The 13,345-nt window shown below is 42.6% G+C and overlaps 1 protein-coding gene across 1 annotated transcript in view; it reads right to left on the reverse strand.

The window, feature by feature from the left end:
• Positions 1-7,341: 7,341 nt before the first annotated feature.
• PUM3 (pumilio RNA binding family member 3) overlaps positions 7,342-13,345 on the reverse strand; it is a 60,899-nt gene continuing 54,895 nt past the window's right edge. Inside the window, exons 15-18 of the mRNA XM_066604232.1 lie at positions 12,756-12,978; positions 11,493-11,580; positions 10,160-10,250; positions 7,342-7,577 (exon numbers count right to left, since the gene is read on the reverse strand). Of these exons, the coding sequence (XP_066460329.1) occupies positions 7,445-7,577; positions 10,160-10,250; positions 11,493-11,580; positions 12,756-12,978 (535 nt within the window). The 3' untranslated portion in view covers positions 7,342-7,444. The remainder of the gene's footprint in view (positions 7,578-10,159; positions 10,251-11,492; positions 11,581-12,755; positions 12,979-13,345) is intronic.

Genomic DNA, 13,345 nt, shown 5'->3' on the forward strand with positions numbered 1-13,345 from the left:
CTTCTTGGCACTCAATATAAAGGAACCTGCATGGGGCTACAGTGTAAAATATAGGGCTAGGAAGGAAGAACTCATCCTTAATGGGCAGCGCCCCCCCCCCCATGGTGACAAAAATAAAAAAATATATATATAACCTCATAGAACCTAGAATCGAAATCTTCCCGACTTCCTGAAAGAGAGAACAGAGGCTGGACAGACATCTGTCTGGGATGATTTAGTGATCCTGCACTGAGCAGGGGGTTGGACCCGATGACTCTGGAGGTCCCTTCCAACTCTACCATTCTGCCCTTTGTGACTCCTCTATTGCTATCAATGTTCTTTCTACTCTTTGTGAGGTGCAGGATATAGCATGTCCTAACTGGCCACTAAACATAGAGTCTAACAAATGGCCCTTTTACACAGACCGGCAGTCATTTAAACAACTGCACGGGCGCTGTCACCGATTCTCGCTCAGCGCTTCCCCCCTGTGGGAAGCGCTGGGCAGGGAGCGTTTACACGGGACGAAAAGCCAGCGAGCCAACGTGGTTTTTTAAGCAGGCTGAAAAGTCAGCTTAAAAAACTGTGAACGAGAATTGAGCAGTTTATCGGCATTTACACTGAACGTTTATATCACTCAAATTTAGTTGTTTGAATGAATTTTGAGCGATAATCATTACTAGAGATGAGCGAACGTACTCGTTTCGAGTAATTACTCGATCGAGCACCAGGATTTTCGAGTACTTCTGGACTTGGGTGAAAAGATCCGGGGGGCGCTGGGGGGTGGGGGGAGGCGTGGCGGAGCGGGGGGTAGCAGCGGGGAACAGGGGGGAGCCCTCTCTCTCTCCCTCTACCCCCCACTCCCCGCTGCAACCCCCCACTCACCCACGGCGCCCCCCGAATCTTTTCGCCCGAGTACGGAAGTACTCGAATATCGCGGCGCTCGGGCGAAAAAGGGGCGTGGCCGAGTAGGTTCGCTCATCTCTAATCATTACGTGTAAGGCCTCACGTCCACTTACAAATTATTATTTAAAATCCGCAGCGTTTTTCCTGCACGTGGATCCGCGCCCCATAGGGATGCATTAGACACCCGCAGGTAGTTAAATACCTGCGGATGTCATTTTTCCCTGCAGACGCGGGTAAGCGTGCAGGAAAAAATCCGGACCATGCTCCATTTGGTGCGGGTCTCCCGCAGGCTTCTATTGAAGCCTATCGAAGCCGTCCGGATCTGCGGGAGACCTAAAATCAGAATATACTCACCTGCTGCAGGCCGTGCCCGTCTTCCCTTCTTTCCGGCCGGATCTTCTTGCTTCGGCCCGGCGCATGCGCACGGCACGCATCCGGCGTGCCAAGCACATCCACCGGGCCGAAGAAAGAAGATCCGGCCGGGAAGAAGGGAAGACCTGCACGGTCCGCAGCAGGTGAGTATATTCTTATTTTCAGCCCTCATGTCCGCGGGGCAGGAGGGACCCGCTGCAGATTCTCCATGCAGAATCCGTAGCGGGCCTGATTTTCCCCGTGGACCTGAGGCCTAAATGGCCCATAAAGGTGCTTTTACACCTAATGATTTATCGGTTGAACGAGCATATGATGTCAGAATTCATTCATGCAACCTGTTTATACAGGCAGATCGTTTGCTCATGCACATTTGCTATATATGGGAATGAGAATGACTGAATGATTGGTATTTAAACCAAACGATTAATGAACGAGACAACGATGATTTTCACGCTTGTATGAAATAAACGATAAGCAAACCAATTATGGTTCATCGTTTGTTGCGTTTATAATGAACGTTTAAGATGAGTGAGCATACTCGCTAAGGCAAACTACTCGAGCGAGTAGTGCCTTATTCGAGTACCTGCCTGTCTTAAAAGATTTGGGTGCCGGCGGGGGAGAGCGGTGAGTTGCGGGAGTGAGCAGGGGGGAGGGGAGAGAGAGATATCTCTCCTCCGTTCCTCCCCGCCCCCCGCCGAATGTTTAGAGACGAGTGGGCAGGTACTCGAATAAGGCACTACTCGCTAGAGTAGTTTGCCTTAGCGAGTATGCTCGCTCATTTCTAATGAACGTCTGTTCAGTTTTACTAGCTTAAACATTTTTTGCATGCCCCTGTAAAAGGGGCTTTACAGAGTATATAATAAGTAATCAAGGGCCCACTCAGTCATGGTCTAGCTGATTAATCTATATATACGCACAAAAGCAATTACAACTGAACATAATCCCAACAGTAAATGCAAATTTAGAGTAATTAACCTCATGCGGTGTGCTATTCCCAGTCACAGAATAAAATAAATGTATATACAGTAACATAAAATGGGAACACATCAGACACCCCCAACCTTTATTACGTTTTTGAACCACTTTCAAATAAAATTGACGTCATTCATCCTTACTGAAGATTAAAAAGAGGACGTCATTTATGGCAGATATGGATTTTACATTGGCTATCTGCTAGTGACGTGGTTTAGACCCTAGTACGTCTATGACATACGTGGTGCCTATAGCGCATTGCTGTTACAAACAGTTGGGAAGCCACATGTGACTCCTGCGCCAATGGTTGGGAAACACTGGTCTGGAACTAAACTGCAATAGCAAACAGACCTGATGCCGATTCTGGATAAACACCTATAAGGCCCTGTTTTTCAATGCTAGGAGATTCAACAGGAAAAGGAGACGTACGCTTCTGTGGAGCCATATAGTCGTGTAGCGTATAGCATATACTGGTTCTATGCCCAGAAGAGAGTATGAACACAATCTAAGAGAAGTTGTGTCCTTGTATTACTTCTTCACAGATGATTATGGTCATTTTGTAGTTTCATAGATATCTTGTAAACAACCATAAAATTGGGAGCGTGCTTAGGAGAAACTGTATCATATTTCTAATTGCCCTTATCTGCTAAGAATCCATATATGCTGGCTAATCATCTTTACAGCCCTTAGATTAATCTTTGGCACAGAGCTACATCTGGTGATTAAAATGACTGATGAGAAGGTCTGATACTAATTAATCTTAGTGCTGTACATAACAGATTACAAAATCTAAACTTTGTTTTCTATAGCAGTGCCATCATTTTCCTCCGGGACGAAATTTCTCGTTCAACTTTTCTACTTTCAAGACTCACCTGTACTTTTCTTCTCATATATACATACCCTGTTTCCCCGAAAATAAGACAGTGTCATATTAATTTTTGCTCAAAAAGATTTCACTTTTTTACATGTATAGCTGCCTGGGCACTATTTAAATTGACTTTTTCATTAACTGTAAGCAGGGCTTAATTTTGGAGTATATTTCAAGCATCCTCAAAAATCATTTTGCATCCTCAAAAATACTGGAAAATCGTGCTGGGGCTTATTTCCAGGGTAGGTCTTATTTTCAGGGAAACCAGGTACACACTAAATGGGAAAGCACTGGGAAACACTGACATGAAAAAGGACTTGGGGATTTTAGTTAACCCTAAGCTTACGTGGAGCAACCAGTGTCTGGCAGCTGCTGCCAAGGCAAATAGGATCATAGGGTGCATCAAGACAGGTCTAAAGGCGCATGATGAGAACATTGTTCTTCCTCTTTACAAGTCACTGGTCAGACCACACATGGAATATTGTGGACAGTTTTGGGCTCCAGTACTCAAGGACTTTTAATAAATATTGCTTAAAAACCTTATGGACACACAAACAACAAAAAAAAAAAAAGGACATGTCATGCTGCCGCTTGTTCTATTTATTTTATGATTTCATTCAGCTTTATCTGATCCTGATAGGGGGGGAAACCTTACAACCCTTCACTAGGCTGAGAATTTGCCTGACTGCAGAAAAACCCTATTTAGTGGGAGCTATACTATTGATAGCTTTTGAGTATATCAAAACTCCCCTACTAAAAGGATCTAATAGACAGCGATGTATTACCTGGGGAACTTTTTTTTAGTGCGCAGACTATCTGGGTATTGACCAAGACATCACTCTAAGTGATAACTGGGCACTGTTCCTCTAGGAAATATTATTAGGCTATTAAGTACCGCATATCAGCTTAAGAGGTATTATTGCAGCGATCACTCCTCATAGTGGGGTGCTAATTCAATACAGTACCTTACCTATACTTACTCATTGCCTCTAATGGATTATAGTCCTAATCTATAAACAATTTTCTATACTCAGTTGATGACTGATAACCTTTCTCCAGGGAATCATCCCAGGAGATACTTGAGCCCCTGAGGAGCCCACGCAGTGGGCGAAACGCGTAGGGCAATTACAAGGTCTATTCTGTACATAAAAACATCTCATGTCTATTATACATTGGACTATATGAGTTGCATGTAGATTCCGGCTGATTACGACATCATGTTCAGGTTCGGAAAAAATGCATAGGTTTTTTGGAACATTAAAACCAAGAAACCACCCCAAAAAAAGAGCTATCTTTTGGACGTAAAAGACATAATAAAGAAAACGTCCAAGATCGATACTGATCTTGAAGTGTTACTGTATGATACAATTTCACATTCCCTACCGGATAGTGGATTTTTTTTTTTTTGTTGTTGTTTGTGTGTCCATAAGGTTTTTAAGCAATATTTATTAAAAGTTAATTTTTATGAATTTATATTTTTGGGTCCTAAAAGTGAGCTTAATTAAGTAATTGGGACCTTACTGCCTCTGTGAAGCAGTACTCAAGGACATATCAGAGCTTGAGCAGGTACAAAGGCGGGCAACTAAAGTCATAAATGGAATGGACTGACGACAATAATCAAAGAGGGTATCAAAATTGGGGTTATCAGTTGCTAAAAAGACGGCTGAGGCGTGAGCTAAAAACTGTATAAATATATCAGGGGACAATACAGAGATCTCTCCCATCATCTATTTATACCCAGGACTGTGACAAGAGGGCATCCTCTAGGTCTAGAGGAAAAAAGGTTTCTACACCAACATAGAAGGAGGTTCTTTACTGTAAGAGCAGTGAGACTATGGAACTCTCTGCCTGAGGACATGCTGATGGCAAATTCAATAAAAGAGTTCAAGAGGGGCCTGGATAGCTTTCTTGGACGCTACAATATTACATCTGATCATCACTGATTACGTCAGAAGAGTCGATGATTCGCGGATTATCCTGATTGCCAGATTGGAATTTTTTCCCCTTAAAAGGGGAAAAATGGGTTTCAACTTCAGTGGGATTTTTGTTTTGCCAAACATACTAAGTTACTATGATTAAAAATGTATACTGTTATTCCAATTACATATTGCCACATTTTCCTACTACCACCCAGACTAGAGGGACATACAAAATAATTGATAAAAATATGAACACTATAGGGTTGAACCTTAATTATTAGTCTTGAAGGGAATCTGTTACCACCATTATGCTCTCCTCTCTGTGTGAAGTCTAATGGAGTGACAGGCAAGGTGATTACAATGATAAGTCTACTATAATCACCTGTGAAGCAATTTTTCAAAAACTTGCATTTTATCAGTAGTAGCCAAACAGAGGCTAGCACCTCCCATGTCACCCTCTGATTGACAGCTGTCTTTTATTACTGTGCGCTACTACAATTACTATGTACTACTTACATTTTATTAGTAGCTTTTGCACAAGAGCAAGTGAACCTAGTATAATCTATTCTGACTCCCCGACTAGGCTGCAAGTGAAGGGTGTTCGACAATCTCACTATGTCTGCATTGGACCATACTTAAAGCAAGAAACCTTGTCAGACAGTGTCAAACTCAGCTGGCGAGGCAAGTATGAAGCATCTAGTGAGGTTTCTTTCAGGCTGAAGTTCTTGTAAATGTGCAACTATCAGCAAGTGAAAAGAGAATCATTTAAGGAGCTGAACCGAAGATGGCTCAAGATGAGGTCAAAAGAAAGTAAGACACAGCAAGGGACAAGAAGAAAGGAGGACCCAGTGCCATCAGAGCCCAACGACAGGGAGATATAAGTGACAAACAGAACAATAAGAACACAGTAATTGAACTCCCAAGTCGTTGGACAGGACATGATCTTAAAGGGGTTGTCCCGCGGCAGCAAGTGGGTCTATACACTTCTGTATGGCCATATTAATGCACTTTGTAATGTACATTAATTATGAGCCATACAGAAGTTATCAAAAGTTATTCACTTACCTGTTCCGTTGCTGGCGTCCTTGTCTCCATGGTTGATGTCTAATTTTCACCGTCTAATGGCCAAATTAGACGCGCTTGCGCAGTCCGGGTCTTCTGCTTTTCTCAATGGGGCTCCGTGTAGCTCCGCCCCGTCATGTGCCGATTCCAGCCAATCAGGAGGCTGGAATCGGCAATGGACCGCACAGAAGCCCTGCGGTCCACCGAGGGAGAAGATGCCGGCGGCCATCTTCAGCAGGTAAGTAAGAAGTCACCGGAGCGCGGGGATTCAGGTAAGCGCTGTCCGGTGATCTTTTTTAACCCCTGCATCGGGGTTGTCTCGCACCGAACGGGGGGGGGGGGGGGGGGTTGAAAAAAAAAAAAACCCCGTTTCGGCGCGGGACAACCCCTTTAATTACTACTCTTCTTGGGCAGACCGTGTGGCCAAGAAGAGTCCTTGAATATAAATCACACTTTTGGCTTTCTGTACTTTTCATGGTTCTGAGGCAGGATAGAATAAAAGAAGGGGACAATATTAAGGGATGCCTTAACAGGACTGTTATAAATTTTACCATGTGTTTTCTTCATTTTTTGTCCCGCTAATATTACAGGAGCCTTTAAGGTTATATTGCTCCCCCTACTGTTAAAGAAGTTCTCGTTTTTCCAAGTGCCAAAGAAACTGAGTTTATAGAGGAGATGACCTGTTTTGGAACAATGAAATCTAAAACCTGATCCTGATTCCCTTAGCTTCAGGAATTGTTCAGAAGACAATCCTTATGACAGTGTCTTTAATTAACCTACTGCCCTGAAATCATTCATTTAGTAGTTTTTAAGGAGTCCCTTCCTACAGTCAGCTCAAAGTGGTGGGAGGGTGGCAACGCATGACGTACCAAAAATGGAGGTCGTGTGCCTAAGTGCTATGGGTTGGGGAAAGATGTGGTGGACTATCCTGTAAAACCTTCAACATGAAACTCTATAGATTAGAATCAACATGCTTCAGAGAATAGAGAAGCATGGAGAGGACTGGCCTACAAGTATCCAGGAGTCAAACACGACCGAATGGATAGAATTGGAATGAGTCAGACAGGTTTCACATCTACGTTGGTACCCCCGGACGAACATTCCATAGCAGATCCAGTTCTTTTTCTTCCGTCTCAGTACTGGGCAGCTGGGTGGAAAGCGGGTGAATCCCACTACAGTCAACGGGGCCCACCCGGCTGTGCTTGGCCAACTGGGTTCACAATGCAGTGTGAAAGCACCCTCAATTAAATGAAAGGCACCAAAAACCAAATCTGAAAGGAGTTTTATTTATAAATATAAAACATTCTTACAAGCGTTACCCAAGCCTACAAATAATACAAAGGCCATTATCCGTCCAAGACGTTGAAAGCTACGAAGAATTTAAGTTTTCTATTAAAGCTTCGATTCCTTTAATGGATTTGGTGTCTTTTGGTTTCTTCACACTGCCCTTGAGTCCATTTTTTACTTGGGCTGCAATTTCTTCATCTGAACTCTGTAAAAGGCTAGAAAAAGAAATGATGTATCAAAAAATGTGAGCAATAACAAGGTAAATAACAAGATAGACTCTACGGATAAAAGGTGTTGTGAGTCTTTATTCTTTATGTTTGTATGCAAAAAGTACCTAAACGGTTTCCCACTAGCACATGCTGGATGCAGTAATGATCATTCTAAATTACAAAACAAACAGCAGCAAGACGAACCACTGTGCAATGATAAAAAACATTCAAATATGTAAACCTAGTAATCCCTACCGAATAATGACCTTGCACCATAATACTTTCTAAAACACAGTTCTTTCGAATTACTGTAACCAGCTAAACAATGAGCGGAGGCCAACGGGAGCGGAGTTAATGACTACAGCCTACAATGTGTACCGGAGTCAGGGGGGTAGGTGCTCACAATGAGCGAATCACTGAACAAAGAGTATAATGCCCACGCTGAGTTGTGGTTCATTACAAGTCAAGTTTCTGGGTTTCCTAACTGCGTTGTGTGAGCCAGATCTATTTCTCCTAAGGGTCAATCGTATTGCAAAACTCAGCCAGCCATTCCTAATGAGGATTAGAGAGAGGTGAATAGTGCAAGATCTAAAAAGAAGATGGAATTAGCGTGCCTTGTGTTCTTCTCCATGACACACAGGAATAGATGGAGCAAAGAGAATCACAATGCACAGGTAATAGCAAGCACAGGTTTGGAAGCACTAAGGCTCTTGTTTGTGAAAAGAAAAAAAAAAAGAAAAAAAAACTTTCTTCTATCATTAGGAGTCAATACATTCATAATGCCAAAACTTGATTTTATGATTTGCGCCTCTTCCATTCAAACTTTACATTCAACAAAAGATTTCACAAACTACATGTGAGTTTTCAAGGATTTAGAGAAAATGTCAAACTACAATTGATGTTTTTCCTAGATATGTGAAGGCAGATTTTCTCTTGTCATACAGAGAAATTCAACTGGGAGATCAATCAACTTGAGATCAAATACACTCATTGTCAGAAAAAAATCAAACCCCTAAAAGGAGTTGTCAGTTTGCTGCAAAACCCGGCATGCAGTTACATCTCAGGCAGATATGCAAATGATTAGAGGTGTGGCGTGATTAGATGAATGGTCTTGCCACCCGAGACCCTAAAAGGGATTCCTCCCTTGGCCTATATAAAAGTCTCTCGGAGGCTCCTTGTGTGTAGTGACCTCTCATCCCGCTTGTGTAGAGCTTGTTGACCACTAGACGCCTCTACGATGGAACGGCACACTGCTCCCACTGCTGGTGTGATGCTCTGGGGGGCCATCGCATACGACAGTCGGTCCCCCCTAGTAGTGGTACGAGGGACAATCCTGCAGCCACATGTGTTCCTCGCATGGCAGGGCTTGCAAGAGGCATTTTCCAGCAAAGCAATGCTCGGCCGCACAGACAAGTGTGTCACAGGAAGCCTCCACAATATTGTCACACGTCCGTGCCCGGCCGGGTGCTTGATTTATCGCGTGTTCAGTTTTCCGCAGTAAATTATCTTTTTGCTGATACTGTAATCATTTACTTATAACAACGCTACTATCGCACATAGAAGGTTTCATTCGCTTCCAACAACTCCTTCTAGAGAAGGGATTTTTTTTGACAATGAGAAATACTTTTGCCCAGTCCACAAAACATACTGTACTACTCCATATCTCTTCACCAAGCAGTCTTTACCAATGTTGGGGCAGGTTCACATTGGTGCTTTTGGGTTCCACTTTCCTGCTCCATTATGGAGCAGGAAATCATCATCCATTGTTGGAAAGGAACCAACATATGACGGAACCAAGCAACTATTTCTTAGCGAGGGGAAACGACTAGTGAGCGAATTATCGCTCGTCACCTTCTGGTGGCCGTGTTTACACAGAATGACTGTCGTTTGCATTCGCTCTTTGAGGAGACTATTTGGACGATAGTCATTCCATGTAAGACCACCCTAGCCCAGTGAAGAAGTGGCATAAAGTTGGACAAAAGTGTATTTGTCCATAATTTGCCTTTTCAATTTTCAACTACATCTTTGTTATTTCAGCCATTTTACCCCATTTTTCTCTCGCACATTCTAGTTGGGCTTTTTGCTTTACAAATAAACATCTATCTATATATTTTTCTATTTCATACTTTGATAATGACAGACCTACGGATTTGAGAAGTACACTTTTTCTCTTATAATTTAATATTTTGTATAATTAGGTCTAACTTAAAGGGGTTGTGCAGAGATTTTAAAAAAACATAGCGGACGACCATGTAACTTGTGAGAAACCGGTCCTGGGATGTACATCTCTAGACTGGAAGGGATGAAGTGGGCCACGATGCCAAACACCACAATGTTCCCGTAAGGCATTGAGCATGGAAAGGATGAACAGCGTGGTGTCACCCTCCACCAGTCTACTGCTGCATTCAGCTTGTCCTAGTTACATTCTAGGACAGGCTTCTTATGTGCTGAACGGATGGTGGCCATTCCCCCCCCCCCCCCCAATTTCTGCAGAACCCCCTATAGTGTTAGTAAATGACATTAGTGAATGTTTCAGGCAAAGAAAAATGTTAAAAATATAAATAAAATACTCTTGTTGGGACTCTTACCAGCAAAGCACTATGGCCCCTCTGTTGACTTGTGCCCAGCTGCTGAGCTTCTTGATGCCCACGTGTTCTACCAATGTTCTAGCAAAAGAGCCTAGTAGGAATTAAGTTTTAAAAAATGCAATTATTTTGAGTGAAACCACATGTCTATCTTGTTTGTCTCTTAGCATGCCAGACACACCATCCATGGTCATTACTAACTAGTACAGTTGCTCTATTAGAAGGCTGCATTATCAGACCGAAGGCCAGACAACGAATAGGAAAAGTAAAGATATTTTCTATAAGTATGATGTAAACATTGACCAATGAACATTTCAAGCAGGTCTTCAGGGTGATAATCCCATAATCCCACTGAAGGACAGGGATTTGGATGTCTTCCTGGCACGCACCCTATGACAGTTGTAAACAGCAGCCTGACGTTGGCCGATAAAAGGGCAAATGTCTAACGTAGCCGCATCCACGGTATCTGTGTCAAAACCCTGCCAACCGTGAAAGCTTTCATGACGCAACCTTACCTGCTCAAGGAACAGCCCTGGGTGCATGGAACAAATCGAAAAACAAAATGATGTACCTGAGGCTACATTCACAGGGGCGAGTGTGATATCGTGACGAAAAACATCGCTCATGTGAGTGTGCTCCCTTGAGCGAGTTTTGTGCGTCGCACAATGGGCCTGCGCCATTCTCATCCGTGTGAATAAGCCTTGAGACATTTGATTTTCTGCAAAAAGGGCAAAGTATGTGCACACAATGTAACAAGTGCCTTGGAGTGAAGTGCACCAAACGTATAAAGAGGAGCATGCCCCAATGCGAAATTCATGTGAGGTGGCGTAGATTTCCACAATAAGTTTCTGGTATAATTATAGTAAATCCGCCGGGCCGTAGGAGACCGCCGTTATAGTAAGTCCCATTCACTTTTAGAAACAGTGTGTAAAAAAAAAATGTAAAAAAAATAAAAAGTTGTACATCTGTCATTTAATTATCTCATTTGGTCAGAATATAAAATTTCCCCGCTTTTAAAATGACATGTAAATGTCAGCAAAAGGGACTTTCAACGAAGAACGCATGAGCTGACAGTATCCTGACATGTGAGTCCCTGCGGGGCTACACAGACTATCCTCAGGGAACACCTCTGTAGGAGCGTCACTATACTGCAGGCCTGATTAATCTACTAAATACTATATAAAACAATGTATGCCACAATATTCTCAATCTAAACCCATTAAAAGCTACAAAACACAGTAACAGAGCAGTGGGAATAAGAAGCCTTGCGGAAGCCTGTAGTACTTCTTTTATAGAGTTTTTAAGTCATCAAGACATTCGGCACACATCATCTTACCTTCTTTACCTTGTCCTTTCAAGTCCTTATCTTGCTTTAGCAACCATTTCAGCACAAGGTGACCAGCAGGGTGCTCCGCGATGTGAAGCTTTAAAGAACCACAATGAAGATCACTCTCAAACCCAAGTGGAATACTGCGCCTACATCAAACGCTGCATGCAACCAATACGCCTTTGATACGCGAACAAATGTCACACAGTAAGAGACGTAATAGGAAGCCTCCGGTATTGTTTTAAATGTAGTATTTCAACCGATTTGGAAGATAACCCACAACAATAGGACATTTTATTCAGCATCTCATTGTAGGCGGCATTGTATATTCAGACAAACAAGACTGATAGTATAGATGTCTGTTAAAACATTATCTATAACTGGGTAACTGATTAAGGCATTTACGGTGTCAGACATACTTAAGGCCAGAATTGTGAGCATATTGCCATTGACATCATAGGGCTTCTTCTGGATCAACATGTATTGTTTTTTTTTCTTTTAACTAATACTTTACTCTGTTACATCATGGAACATGTAACAAGTTTCAATGGAAATCATTTAAAAAAAAAATGCCCCTGTGTGTAGATATACTTGTTCTTAAAAGAAGAAGGGGGGAGAAGCCATAATATTTGACTCCCTTTCAGAAGATTCGCCTAATGTGTCTGGTGCTGGGGATCACACATGGTCAGAAGAACATTCCCATCTACTTTATACTCTTGTAAATTTGCAGTGGAGTTATTCCTGCTATTGTACTGTCCAGCTAAAAAAATCAGTCCACTAGAAGGGACTTCTCATCCATACTGGACATATGGTGCCTAGAGCTGTTCTTTTCATGTCCACCTTAAGTCACATGAACGTCTTGGTTTTCCATCACGGTTTCTGTTAATGCTCTATAAAACAGCTCAAAAGTACAGAAACCTGTCGGAACCAATTATAGTCGATGGGCTTTGCCAGACACTGCTGGTTTTTGGTATTTATGGGATCCGGGAAACTGTTTTTTGTTTTTCGTCGTTCTGTTCCATGACAGGCCAACACAATGGAAATTTTCTAACTGGAAATGTGAACATAGCTTAAAAGGAATCTGCCCACAGGAGAGTTTTTTTTAATTATACAAATTCACAAAACAACATCTGACCTGATCGACTAGAGGGAATTAATACTTAACGATTGGACCAACTATTTAAGAGAAGCCATAAAATATAACACATTGTAGCACACTATATCTAACACTATTGTCACAAGAAAAAACAAAAAACAAAGATTTTTAAATACCTCCCCATCTTTGCCGCCTGGTACAAAGTCCTCAGCAGCTATACTGGCGAGTGCAGACATGACGGGCTGCGGGTCCCCCGATGCGTACAGAAGGGTATTAGTTACCATGGCACACATGGCATTCTGTAACACCACGTCTTGGATGTTCTCCTGAAGATATTTTAGCAATGGTCCAGATATAGCTTCCCGCAGCTCACTGTGTCGCACTGCAGGGTCCTTTTTACTACAAGGAGAGGAGACACAATTAACAAGGACACGTTGGATGTGTGTAAGGGCAAATGCCACATTAGTTAGGTTTCTTTTTTTATTCACATTAGGGACAAGGAGGAATTCAATTCTGGCCGGCCATTGTGCCCGACTGCTGCTACATATGTACCCAACCCAGATGACGCCTTACGTATTACTCGGGCTCTCTGCTGGCTCTTTGTACTTATGAGCAAGGGCATATGCAAGCTTGTAAAATATCGGAAGTCTTACCTAGTTAACCCTTTCGAGACACAGGCCTTTGCAATCACCAAAGGCCTGATGATGCGGGTGGGTTAGGTGAAGGGTTAGAATTTTTTTTCCCTTAGACTTTATTTTTTGTGTGT

The sequence above is a fragment of the Eleutherodactylus coqui genome, chromosome 5 (assembly GCF_035609145.1).
Source record: "Eleutherodactylus coqui strain aEleCoq1 chromosome 5, aEleCoq1.hap1, whole genome shotgun sequence".
Classification (NCBI taxonomy): Eukaryota; Metazoa; Chordata; class Amphibia; order Anura; family Eleutherodactylidae; genus Eleutherodactylus; species Eleutherodactylus coqui.